This window comes from Oryzias melastigma, linkage group LG10 (assembly GCF_002922805.2).
Source record: "Oryzias melastigma strain HK-1 linkage group LG10, ASM292280v2, whole genome shotgun sequence".
Lineage (NCBI taxonomy): Eukaryota > Metazoa > Chordata > Actinopteri > Beloniformes > Adrianichthyidae > Oryzias > Oryzias melastigma.
This window is the reverse complement of record NC_050521.1, coordinates 14,951,052-14,962,994: the sequence shown is the minus strand read 5'-3', so window position 1 is coordinate 14,962,994 and position 11,943 is coordinate 14,951,052. Positions and strand designations below refer to the sequence as shown.

General features: G+C 38.0%; 1 protein-coding gene across 1 annotated transcript in view; it reads right to left on the bottom strand.

Annotated features, from left to right (window-relative positions):
* Positions 1-880: 880 nt before the first annotated feature.
* The window catches only part of spock1 (SPARC (osteonectin), cwcv and kazal like domains proteoglycan 1), a 109,152-nt gene continuing 98,089 nt past the window's right edge, over positions 881-11,943 (bottom strand). The window contains exons 9-13 of the mRNA XM_024283943.2: positions 9,045-9,161; positions 7,531-7,752; positions 6,308-6,370; positions 5,595-5,732; positions 881-2,225 (exon numbers count right to left, since the gene is read on the bottom strand). Of these exons, the coding sequence (XP_024139711.1) occupies positions 2,029-2,225; positions 5,595-5,732; positions 6,308-6,370; positions 7,531-7,752; positions 9,045-9,161 (737 nt within the window). The 3' untranslated portion in view covers positions 881-2,028. The remainder of the gene's footprint in view (positions 2,226-5,594; positions 5,733-6,307; positions 6,371-7,530; positions 7,753-9,044; positions 9,162-11,943) is intronic.

Below are 11,943 nucleotides of genomic sequence, written 5' to 3'. Positions count from 1 at the left end.
CTAAATAAACTACCAAATGATTAAAAACTGCAACTCGGATTTAGTATTATTTCATAAATATGCAGTGTTTTTTCGCGCTACATGATTCTTTTCAAAAATTCTGAATGACACATCCAGCTTTTTTTACATTGAACTGGCACCTGCATGTGAGCAGCAGATGCTCAGACAGAAGTAGTTTCCTCTACCAGATTTATAATTTTTCATCTTTCCAATAATAAGAACTAAATCCATTTTTCACAATGGTGAACTATTTTAACAGAGTTTATACAAACAATATATGCATTTCTTTACTATTTTGCAGCAATAGATGCAGTAAAAAACAATTACAGGTTGTTCATTTTTCACCATAGAAGTCTCTACATGTGCAGTTCAAAGAGCATTGCTATGCCTCACCATGTTGCTGACTGCTGAAAAGGTTTGGATCTGGTTGCCATTTCAGCCTCTCCTTGTTGGTACAGTATGTTTTCAAAGTGCTGAGCAGACCGTTTCCTGCTCGCGGGGTCAGCTGTCCTATTAGCCAGTGATATTACAAAAACACTCATTAAGCCCCCATGTTTCCTTTGGTCGCTGGTGACTTTTTCTTCTCTCTGAAAGGCAAGTGATGAGAGCATTTTCAGCTGCTACCATTTATGTCTGCCTCTAACGGGGAGAGCTGCTTTTGTCAAGGTTGGAAAAGGTCAGAGCTGATGGAGCACTTTGTAACAGAAGAAAAAAAAAAGAATCCAGGCTGGAAAAGAAATAGAAAGCTAGAGTAATGTACGTGAAAGTCTCAAAGTAATGTGAGAGCGTCAATTCATTTTTTTTTATCCGTAATGGGTGAATTATGATCAAATATAAGAGTTGAAAAGGAGAGAACAAGAGACAAGTTGACAACAACCGCTTAGGTTCAAAAGACACTCAATGTGCCACTTTACTTAAATTTTCAAAGTTACAAATAAAACTTCACGTTGTTGACATGGTGAACATTTCAATTTTCATATCACTGAACAAATCCAATGTTGGGAGGCAGAGCAGGCGTCTCTGCTTGACGTCGTTTGTCCTCCCAGCTCAGGAGCAGCGTCTTCCTCTGGTGTCCATAAGCAGTCAAAAGGCCTGACAGGCCTACTGAGCAAAAAGCAAAAGAGCAGCCGGCTGAGGCTTGCAATGCAGACCTTGCAGTTCACCTTTTTTTTTTCCATACTGCTATCCCTCTGCAATGCAGCTTCCTATCTCCTGAGATTGGGAGAACCAAAAGGACACTAAACAGCATTAACATAGCAACATAGTACAGTAGCAGCCAAATAGGCATCACTTTCTGTTTGAGATGCATAGAGCTGGACCTGGCCAGGTAAATCTCTCTTTTACAGATACACGATGAGAAACATGCAACAACAACGACAATACATCATTAATCTCATTGCTTCCTGGACTTTCTGGAACATTCAACAATTAAATAATTTACAGTCTTCCGTGAAACAATAGAGAGGGGAGCGGGGGCATCTCAGAGGCTGGAACTGTGGCATCAATGAAACATTGTTGAATACTGGAAGGAGCCCAATGTTGAAACAAAGGACAAGAGAATGAACTGCTGATGAATCAACCAGGAGAAGAATGTGCAATCAAGCTTCCCTGGAGAAACCATATTTACATCCAGTACATCTGCAAATGTTTCCTGGCTCACAGACTGACCAGAGACTGATAAGGACAAACAGCAACTAGAGAGGATGGAGATACACGGATAAAAGGATAATCCGATGGTTGAAAGGGGTCAAAGTTCTAGCGAAGGTCAAAGCAAGAGGTGGACAAATGGAAGTAATTTTAAGGGGCTTCACAATAGTTGGACTCTATTTAGTTCTCTGAATATGTCGACGATGAAGACTTGTCTGAAGGGCGAGAGATTAGGATGAGAGACAGAATTTATAGGGCCGGTTGAAGAACCAAACAATGGACTGCTGCCGAGGAAAGTGGAGGAAGAGACACTGGAATGGCTTCAGATCTGTGCCGAGTTAATTTCCTGGTCAGATGATGGCAAATTATCATGAAAGTGAGCTACCAGATGTAGCCAATTTCATCATCCTTGTCCTCTTCCTCGTCTTCATCGTCTTCGATGGTTCCCCGAGGGTGGATTCGGCCCCGTCTCTTCTTCTGTTGGCTCCGGCCAACCTGTGATGGCTCCTCCTCCTGGTCGCCAAGGAGAAGAACTGCATCGCCGCTGCCAAAATCCCCTGATGTCTCATGGTCCTCGTCTGGAACCAACACAAAGGAATGGGAGATAATTTGCTTAAGGCACATTAAGCATTTCAAATTACCGTTTCTTTTTTGGTCTGCATAAGCAGAAACCCACTCCAAATGATTATTGCCTGCACTGCTGTGGTTCTGGATTTAATGCTACTGCATGACTTTATATAACAGATAGAATCTAACAGATCGATTCAGATATAGCAGCTCAGTTTGAGTGACATTTTATACTACCTCCAACTTTTGGTTTGATCCACTTCCCAACACTGGATTTCATGTGAATATTTGCTCTCCAGACCTCAAACCACAGTGGGTACATCCAACCAATCAAAGATTTAGGCTGGTATTCCAAGTAAGGCCTAAATTATTAACATTTAGCCTCTCATTCAACTATGCATGAACCCTATCTCAGCCCAGCACAGGGATGTAAATTACTGATGTAGTAGTTGGTCTCTGTGAATCACCTGCGTGACTTCTGTACATTTCACTCCTTTTTAGACAATAATCAGAGAAAGAAATGAGCAAGAGAAGCCAAGCCTCCAACTCATTATTCCTTCATACATCACAGTGAAAACCCGGGGGGGTTGCTTGTCAACTAACTCGCTTCAGTGGGGTCTATCTAATTGGCGATGACTGCTGGATCCAGCATAGTTACAACCTGAACAGACGCTATAATAATTCTGCTTCAAGTGTTTTTGTGAGGAGAATGCAGAGCAGCTTATGAGGCCTGTTCAAAATAGGGTATGGACACCTGGGTACAAATGTGTTCTGGTTGAGTGACACCTGCTGCATTAATATCAGCTCGGTGTCCTTGTGCTTGAGCTTTTGAATGGTGAGCTTCGATGCTTGTTAGACGCAGGGGGAATGGAGGAACTCCAAGCTGCTCCACCCTAAGGCCATTAAGGTAGAGTTAGATGAGCTTGTTAGACTAGAGACAAAGGAATGATGGTTTGTGTGAGTGTGTATGTGTATGTGTGTGACTGACAGACACCATATCAATATCGAAGGCTACAATTACTGACTCTACTCTGCAATGACATTTAAGTAATTTCAGTAAGCAATAATCTGTGCCTCAGACTTGGCTGTTTGATTGATAACCAGTATGGACTCCTTTATGATAATTATTGTTGTTTTTGTCGTATGCTTTCTGGCCCTTACCCTATATAATTCCTTGCTGATTTCAAAGGTTTCCCCTTGATATGTCAAAGCACTTAACTATTTATATTTAGCAATGTTCCCCAGCAGGTTTTGATCAACCTCAATATGTGTTCTTCAGTCTTTACAATAAAGTTTTTCTTTAGCTTTGCTAGACATTCTCTTATAAATGTGTTTCGTTGAATTTCTATATTATGAGAAAAACAGAAAGAACAGAAAAAGTAGCTGAAGCACTTAACACAAAATTAAACTTTGCATGGTAAAAAGCAAGCAATTAAGCACCTTTGTATCAATCCCAGTTTTAAAATACATTTTGATCAAAGCACTTCATGAATCATGCACGTCTTGACTAAAGATGTCTTTTTTTCTACACTACGTAAACTTTTGTGCTAATTATCTTATGACTGAATAGTTTTAATGATGTAAATTACTGTATCTATTGTGATGTTTTTTATCTACTCTTGTGTTTCTTTTCTGGCCAGGTCGTTATTGTAAATAAGAATTTGTTCTCAATAGCTTACCTGGTTAAATAAAGATTTAATAATAAAAGAAAAAATTAGCATGGCTATCAAATGAACTGTAAAAATAAAGTTGGGAAAACTCAAAATTTTATGCAATCGCTCTACTCACTTTTTACGTTTTGAACCTACTTTGATTTTTGAGTTTTCAAGTCAAGTTGGCCTAGTGACTTCTCCGATTTCTTGATATTTAAGTTGAGTTGACTTGTTGACTGCTCCAGATTTTCAGTTTCAAGTCAAGTGGACTTGTAGGCCACTTTGAATCTTTTGTTACTATGCTGAGTTGACTTGTTGAATACTAGACTTTCTAAATTTTGCAAGTTGAGTTGACTTGTTTACTACTCCAAATTCTCTGTTCCAAGTCAGGTTGAGTTTTTGGTCTCTCCAAATTTTTAGTTAGCAAGTTGAGTTGACTTGTCAACTACTGCAAAATCTTAGTTCCAAGTCAAGTTGACTTGTTGACCACTTCAAATATTCATTTTTATTTAGAGTTGACTACTCCAAATAATCATTTTATAAGCTGAGTTGACTGGTCGACTGCTCCAAATTCTCAGTTTCAAGTCAGGTTATCTGGTTTGCTTTCCAAATTTTTAGTTATTATGCCAAGTAGACTTGTTGACTACTCAAATTTCTCAATTTACAAGTTGAGTTGACTTGTCGGAAACTCAAAAACCCCAGTTCCCTGTCAGTTTGAGTCGTTGGTCACTCCAAATTTTTAGTTAGCAAGTCAAGTTGGCTTCTTGACAACTCCAATTTCTCAATTTTTTGTTCAGCTGACTTATCAACTACTCCAAATTCTTAGTTTCAAGTCAGGCTGAGTTGTTGGCCACTGCAAATATTAAGTTTTTATTTAGTGTTGGCTTGTTGACTACTCCAAATTCACAATTTACAAGTTGAGTTGACTAATTGAGTGCTCCAAATTCTCAGTTTCACGTCAGGTTGATTTGTTAGCCACTCAAAATTTTTAGGTATTAAGTCAAATTTAGCTGTTGACGACTCCAAATTCTCAATTTGAAAACGGACTTGAAAACGGAGAATCATGAGTAGCATACTACTTATTGTTTGGTACAACAAGTTTAACCTTTTAACATCAAAGCTTTAGTACCAGTGTTGACATTCTTTTGACTACCATAACTCTTCTACCATTGATGCCATTAATGCAATTCCAGCATTGAAAGGCAATCTGTGTTATTTAGATGCTGCCAGAGACAGCTCTGTAATTAAAAGGTCAAATAAGAACTTATGCAGTCTTTCAAGTGCATCCATCCATCCATCTTCTTGGCCGCTTTTTCCCTTTCGGGGTCGCGGGGGTGCTGGAGCCTATCCCGGCTACTGAAGGGCGAAGGCGGGGTACACCCTGGACAGGTCGCCAGTCTGTCTCAGGGCCTCAATCACACACACATCCACTCTCACATTCACACCTAGGGGCAATTTAGAGTCACCAATCAACGAAGCATGTTTTTGGACGGTGGGAGGAAGCCGGAGTCCCCGGTGAAAATCCACGCATGCACGGGGAGAACATGCAAACTCCACACAGAAAGGTCCCAGCCGGGATTCGAACCGGGGCCTTCTCGCTGTGAGGCAAGAGCGCTAACCACTGCGCCACCGTGCAGCCCGCGTCAAATGCATCAAAACAGAAATGAAATACAGACTTTTAGCTACTTATTTGGGTCCAAACAGTTTTTGTGTTTTGTGCACTCTTACCGCATTTAGGGTTGCCCTGTTTTCTCGAGCCAGCGATTTCGTTGCCGTATTTGTCCACGCACCAACACTGGCCGGTGCTGCTGTGACACTGCGTTGGTTTATAGTAACCCTCCTCAGTACAACGAGGAATGTAGGAACCTTAACACAAAGCCAGCATATAGGAAAGGCCATGAAAAGGAAGGAAAAAAGACAAGAAAAAAAAACATTTAGTAAAGGAGTCGGATAAAGGTTAAGAGCATCAAATTGATAAAAATGGAAGACATAATCTGATAAGTGCTCAGCAAAGGTTACGTGGACGTGTTCCGGAGTCTCAAACAAAGTTTTTGTGTATTCTGAGAGGCAGATCAATCAACTACTTCCGAGAAGGTTGTAGGAAAACAGCTATACATCCTGCTTAGGGGGAAGCAGTAAGTCTTAATAACACGCACACAAAAACACCTATTATCTTTTACCTTCATTTGACCCAGTCTAAGCTCATTTTTCAAACTAATTTGCAGCGAGTGGAACACTGCACAGTCTGCTGGGTGGGAACAGGTGCCACGCACTAAAATACATGAATGTGCTTCACAGTGTTGTTTCGGAGAGGATCATTCCCTTTCCCCACTTTGAGATATTTGAAAAGGACGCGTTTGTCACTGCAGCTTGTGAGCGTTTTCTCCAAGGACATCAGAAGGTGTTAAAAAGACTGATAGCAGCGAGTTCTTCACACTGACCTACAAGGCTCTTTCTGCGACTCTGACTCTGGATCCTGCTCTTCTCACTTTGGCACGGCAGACCTGCAGAATGAAAAGATACAAAACCATTTTTAAAACTCTAACAAAAAAAACAGCTCACCATGAAGACATCATTTTGACATTTCCCAGGTCAACGTTTCTTTACATTCCTCCATTTATTCTCAACCATTCACCAGAGATTTTTTATTTATTATTTACTTTTTTTTCTTCTTTTATTTTCCTTCAGAAACACAGACTTGCTTCTCCATTAGATTTTTCTTGTACACCCACAACATTACAACCAAACGGCAATCAATTGTAGCAAACCTCAAAGCACGGGTTCATTGCATCAACTTGTCAGGTTTGTTTACAGCCTCAGTCCTTTAGTGTTTAAAACCAATTAAAAATGGAACCATTTAAAACCACCATCAAAAGTGAATTACGTTTTCCATTCTTTATTTTGTAGTAGTTGTTTCATTTTGCTGAGTGAGAAAATGAGTGGTCTGAAACAGCCCTTTTTGATGTATATGCAAATACTTTAAAAGTGTGAAGTAAACATTTTAAAAAGGTGATAAAATAAAAAACTAAAAAACAAATTAATTCCATTTCTATTTGCTTTTCTGAAGCAAACCCAACAGAAGGACCAGTGTTCTCAGAAGGCTGCATTAAGCTGTGCTTACGCTTGAGGCATCACTCATTATGTGCATAAACTGTAAAATAAACTCAGTAACTCGACTACGTGAAATCATAAAAAATGTCTTTAAAATGGTGCTAAGTTTTCTGTTAGGCATTCAAATATCTTTCTTATAAATTATAATTAAGTTTATGTTTTCAGACACATCTGACCAGGTGTCAGTAGATGTGCATTGGGAAGTACGTTGAGTGGTAATGTCCTGAAGGACATCTGGTAGTCTTCAGGATATATTTTCTCCGTTTGTGAACATTATCATGATTCTTTTATGTCAGATGGCTGAGGAGTGTTTCGTCTCCAGATGCAGTCACCTGCTGTTCACAAATGTATTATCATCTTTCATGATGGGCATTAAATCCGATCTGGAAAAAGGCAAAAATAGCTAATACTAAATTCCATTTGGGAAATTTTGTTTTAAATTACTTTTTTTAGTTACAAAACTTTAGCAAATTCCCTTTATTTATCTGCCTCATTTTGTATTTTCCTTAGTAATCCCAGTTCAAGGCCCGCCTCCGTCCCTCTGCTCCCCCACCTTCAGGCTTCTGGAAGCAGTAGCACCACTCGTTGTTAGACAGCTTGCCGTCCTTGAAGGAGTCACAGGAGTTGAAGAGAGGCTTCATGCACAGCTCGTACTTGTCCAAGTAGATGGCACTCAGCTCTGAATGGTCCAGCAGCAGGTCAAAGTTCATGTCAAGCTTGTTGAACATCCAGCCAAGTGAGTCCTTACAAATGGGCAGGATGCTGGTGTCAAAGTCTAAAGAGCAAAAAAGAGAGCAAGAAGCAATATGAAACGACAAAAAAAGAAAGTATAAAAAGTGGCTTTGAGTGCATGTGAGGTGCTGTTAACTTAAGAGCTCAAATGGGATCATAGCGACTGACACACAAACAGTGTGAGCAGCTGTACTTTATAAAACAACACATTGACTTATCCTAAGATGGAATTTTGTCTCATAAAAAAATGTGTTCTTGACAAAACGATTTATCCAAACAAAAATGTTCCTTAAAGGGGCCATACCATGATTTTCTTGAGCCTTTCAGTTAACTATATCCATATATATGATCATATATTACCTTTGGAACACTAAAAAAAACAAATTAATTATGAAATAGTAGTTATTTTTATGAGTTTTTTTCCAACCAGGAAGTAAAACGGCTTGATTCCTGAGGCTCCACCTGCTGCTGTGTGTGGCTGCTGCCCATTTCATGATGTCATCCTAGAGCCATTCTTTCTTCGTTTGTCCCACAAAAATAAACAGTACCCACATTTTCGTGGGTATGCGAGGGGCTGCTGCTGAAAGCGCAGGTTTTTAGAGGATTACTCTTGAATGAACGAATGGATCAAAATATCGCTTTGGGGTTGTTTATAGTGAGGAATCAACAGTATAATGCACTAAAAACTTTAAAAATAGAAATTTTACGGTATGGCCCCATTAAAGTCCCACTCCTATAGTCTTTTGATCTTATTTAAAAGCCTTATTCTGTATCATTTACCAGGACATAGTTTCTGCAGAGCGCCAGGTCAGCTGAGACGAAGAAAACAAAGACGTACATGAATCTAGTCATTTGGAAGTGGGGAGCTTGTAGTCTGCCGATTTTAGCTTTTATGTCACAAATAGTCTTTTTCAAACTACATAGTTTTTGTCTGCTCCTGATTCACTGCAATTTGAATAAAGAAGTACTCAGAAATACAATTTCAAGCTTAATTTTCTTTTTGTTCTCCATCATCGGAAAATGCCACAACATGTTAAAAAACAATTTCCATCAGAACTGGGTCTTTTAGAAGCAATTAAAAAAATTGAAAGAGAAAATGCTCATTCAGCTCCACATTTTGATATTCCTTCAACACAATACTAAAAGTAACCTATATCACATCAATCCATTAAAAAAGCCTAAACCAATTAAAAATGACCTCAAAAATACTTTAAAAGTACTTGTATACTTGTGTTTCCTTTCACAGCGTTCATTAGCAGACAGGTTTAGTATTTAAATCACATAAAGACACACGGGCAGACATCAACCGATGTGTTGTTGCTGGGAAACACTCACGTCCAGCGGTGGAGTCAAGGCTGTCAGATTTGAGATCTCTGTTGGCGTCGAGGTGGAGAACTCCAAACCAGTCCTTCAGTCTTGCAGCCAAACTGTGCAGCTCGGAATCAGTGCAAGCTGGACACAAACACGAGAAGCAGAGGGAGGGTGTTGTCATTCTGATGCTTTTTTTTTAGGAGATAAAAACACTATCCTTTTATTTAACCTTTTTTTATTTTTTCTGTACATCAATATATTGTTGTTTGTAAACCAACTTTTCTCACAGTCATACACAGATGCTATACAATTACTGCACAAGTTTTTTCGTCTGTCAGCTAACAGTTTAACACTTATTTTGGTATTTCAATTAATACCTTATCTGTGAAACTGTCACACACCTGAACAAAATTCTCTTAAAACAAGTGGTATATTGTTCTCAGGAGACAATATTGTTCTCAGAAGGCAAGAGTCATCTTCCTCGTTCTAAGCCTGAAAATTCACATCCTCTCATTTCAGCATCCAGCTCAGTGCAGAAGCAGGTTATTAACATTTCTCAACATGCACACAATTCATAACTAAGGATTAGACAAAAGAATAAGCACACTTTGAGACTTTTATATAACCCATAAGTTTTTATTGGTGAGTTCTGGAAGAAAAATGTTCGTTAAGCTGCTTTTTTTGATCAGAACCTACATTATTCTACATGTGTCAAGACAGATACGAGACACACACCCAGAAAATATTTCTAGTCTGGGATTCTACATGGTTGTTTCTATATAACAGTGGATGCCCGAGGCAACAGAGAAAAGCAGCAGCAAAGGACACATAGCATTTATCTTGCTGGCTAGTTTTTTGGCATTACCTCTGGAATTACATGGTGGGTTATGTTTGTGTGCACATATATGTGTGTCATAATCCTTCAGGACCACATTGATAACATTTCACATTTCAGAGTGCTCTTCATTTCCAAGCTCTGGAGCAGAGAACAAGGGAGCAAAAAAAAAAAAAAAACGAACAGCTTAACATTATCTGTCTCCACCGGAGTCACTTAATGGTTTTCAGCAGAAACCTGCAGGGTGAAAAGTTCATTTTATTTTGCTGTACTTTTCCCAATATCCTTCATGGATAACTTTTCAATTCTGACCTTTCCCAATTTAGTTGGTTATTTTAAATATTCTTCATATTTATTGCCAAATAAAATAATTGAAAAAAGATTGTTACTCAAATTAATAATTTCAATAATAGTTTTTACCCATAAAATATCTTTTTTCTCCCAAACCCTGTAAAACCCTAAATCAAAGATTTTACTGGAGCTAAGATGTTTTTTTTAAACCCTTAGATAAATTCAGTAAGGAAAATGTGAATGCCATTTTTTTTAAATATGAGATTGTATTAATTATGATATGCTGGGTTATTTTCTAAGCTTTTGCTCACAACAATTTTAGTCTAAGTAGCAAAAATATTGACATAAGTGTTCAGGAAAAAGCACCTTTTTTACCCACAGTCTCAAATTTGATCCACACATTTGCAACACAATGAAAGTTGTGTTATAAATAATTAATTAGCAATATATTTTGCATACTTTCAAAACAGTATATAGTCATTTTAAAACAATTAATAACAATAGACGAGTTTTTCTCATCATCAAGTTTAGAAAATTAGCTAAATTTTGCCCCGCCAAATGTGTTCCTAAAACTCTACAGAAGAGGCCATTTTGAAAAGAGCAGGAAAAACCCTTCTACTGCCTCTAGTGGAATGAGGATGAATTGCAGAAAACATGGAAAAATGTTGCATAACATGTATTTTTTATAGAAAGTTTTGATCATGCCAAGTATATAGGAGTTTCAGTTTCAGTGCATCAAATATTAAATTATTTTTTACAAAATAAAGGGGTTATACATTTTCACCTATTCTACTGTTTCCTCCTAGATTCTTTTATTTCAGAGTCAGAAACCTTCTCGCTTAATCATACTTTATCTTTTACAATTATGCTTCAGATGGAGATAACATATATTCCTGTGTAAATTGTTCATTAAGGGAAATTTCTAAGAAATGAAACTAAAACACACACAAGGAAAGACTCGTTGCTCTTATACAAAAGTAACTTTTAAAAGCTTGTTATAACATACATTTAATCGTTAAAAATTTCTAATGCATACTATTTGACATTTAAGTATAGTGCATGTAATTTATTTTTCTAAGTTTTTAAATAATTAAAGTAAAGTCAAACTAGTGAGGTAAAAAACAATAAATGTTAACTCCTTTTGAAAAAAGAATCAGATTTTATTACGGTAACCATAAATTGCTTTGCTTTAAAAATGTTTATATGTTCAGTAATAATAATGCAGGTGACCTTTCAAGTTTCCATCTTTAAAGTCACACTGCAAAGCGATGCACTAAGTGCAACTGTTGTGTGACATTTATCCCCATCTCACCATGGCAACCGTCACCAACTCTGGCACAACACTCAGCCTCTAGAGAAACAGGCAAAGAACAGCTAAAGAATTTAGTACCTTTTTATAGCAAACTCTACAAAGACTGCTCATTTTCAAAGTGAAGGAAAAAGGAGAATTAAAAAAAAAAAGTTCAAAGAGCCTGAAATCTGAGAAAGCACTTTCTAGGTCAACTCTTCAGATCCAAGAACATTTTCTCAAATCTTAAAATATTGAAACCAAACAACTTCTCAATAATTGTTTGGGCTGTGAAGCAAACAAGCTTGGAGGTTTGACTTGTACAGTTTTTCTTTGGATTTGTCAACAAAGTGTAGTTGATTACTGGCAACCACAAGAACCCAAAACAGAAAGACGTATTTATTATGGATCACAGCCATTGCTGTGGATCAGATATCAAACCCTGACTTTGCGACTCGGATTCACCTTCTTATCCTCCTTCCTTGCTTCTGACGCCTTTCATGTTGGCA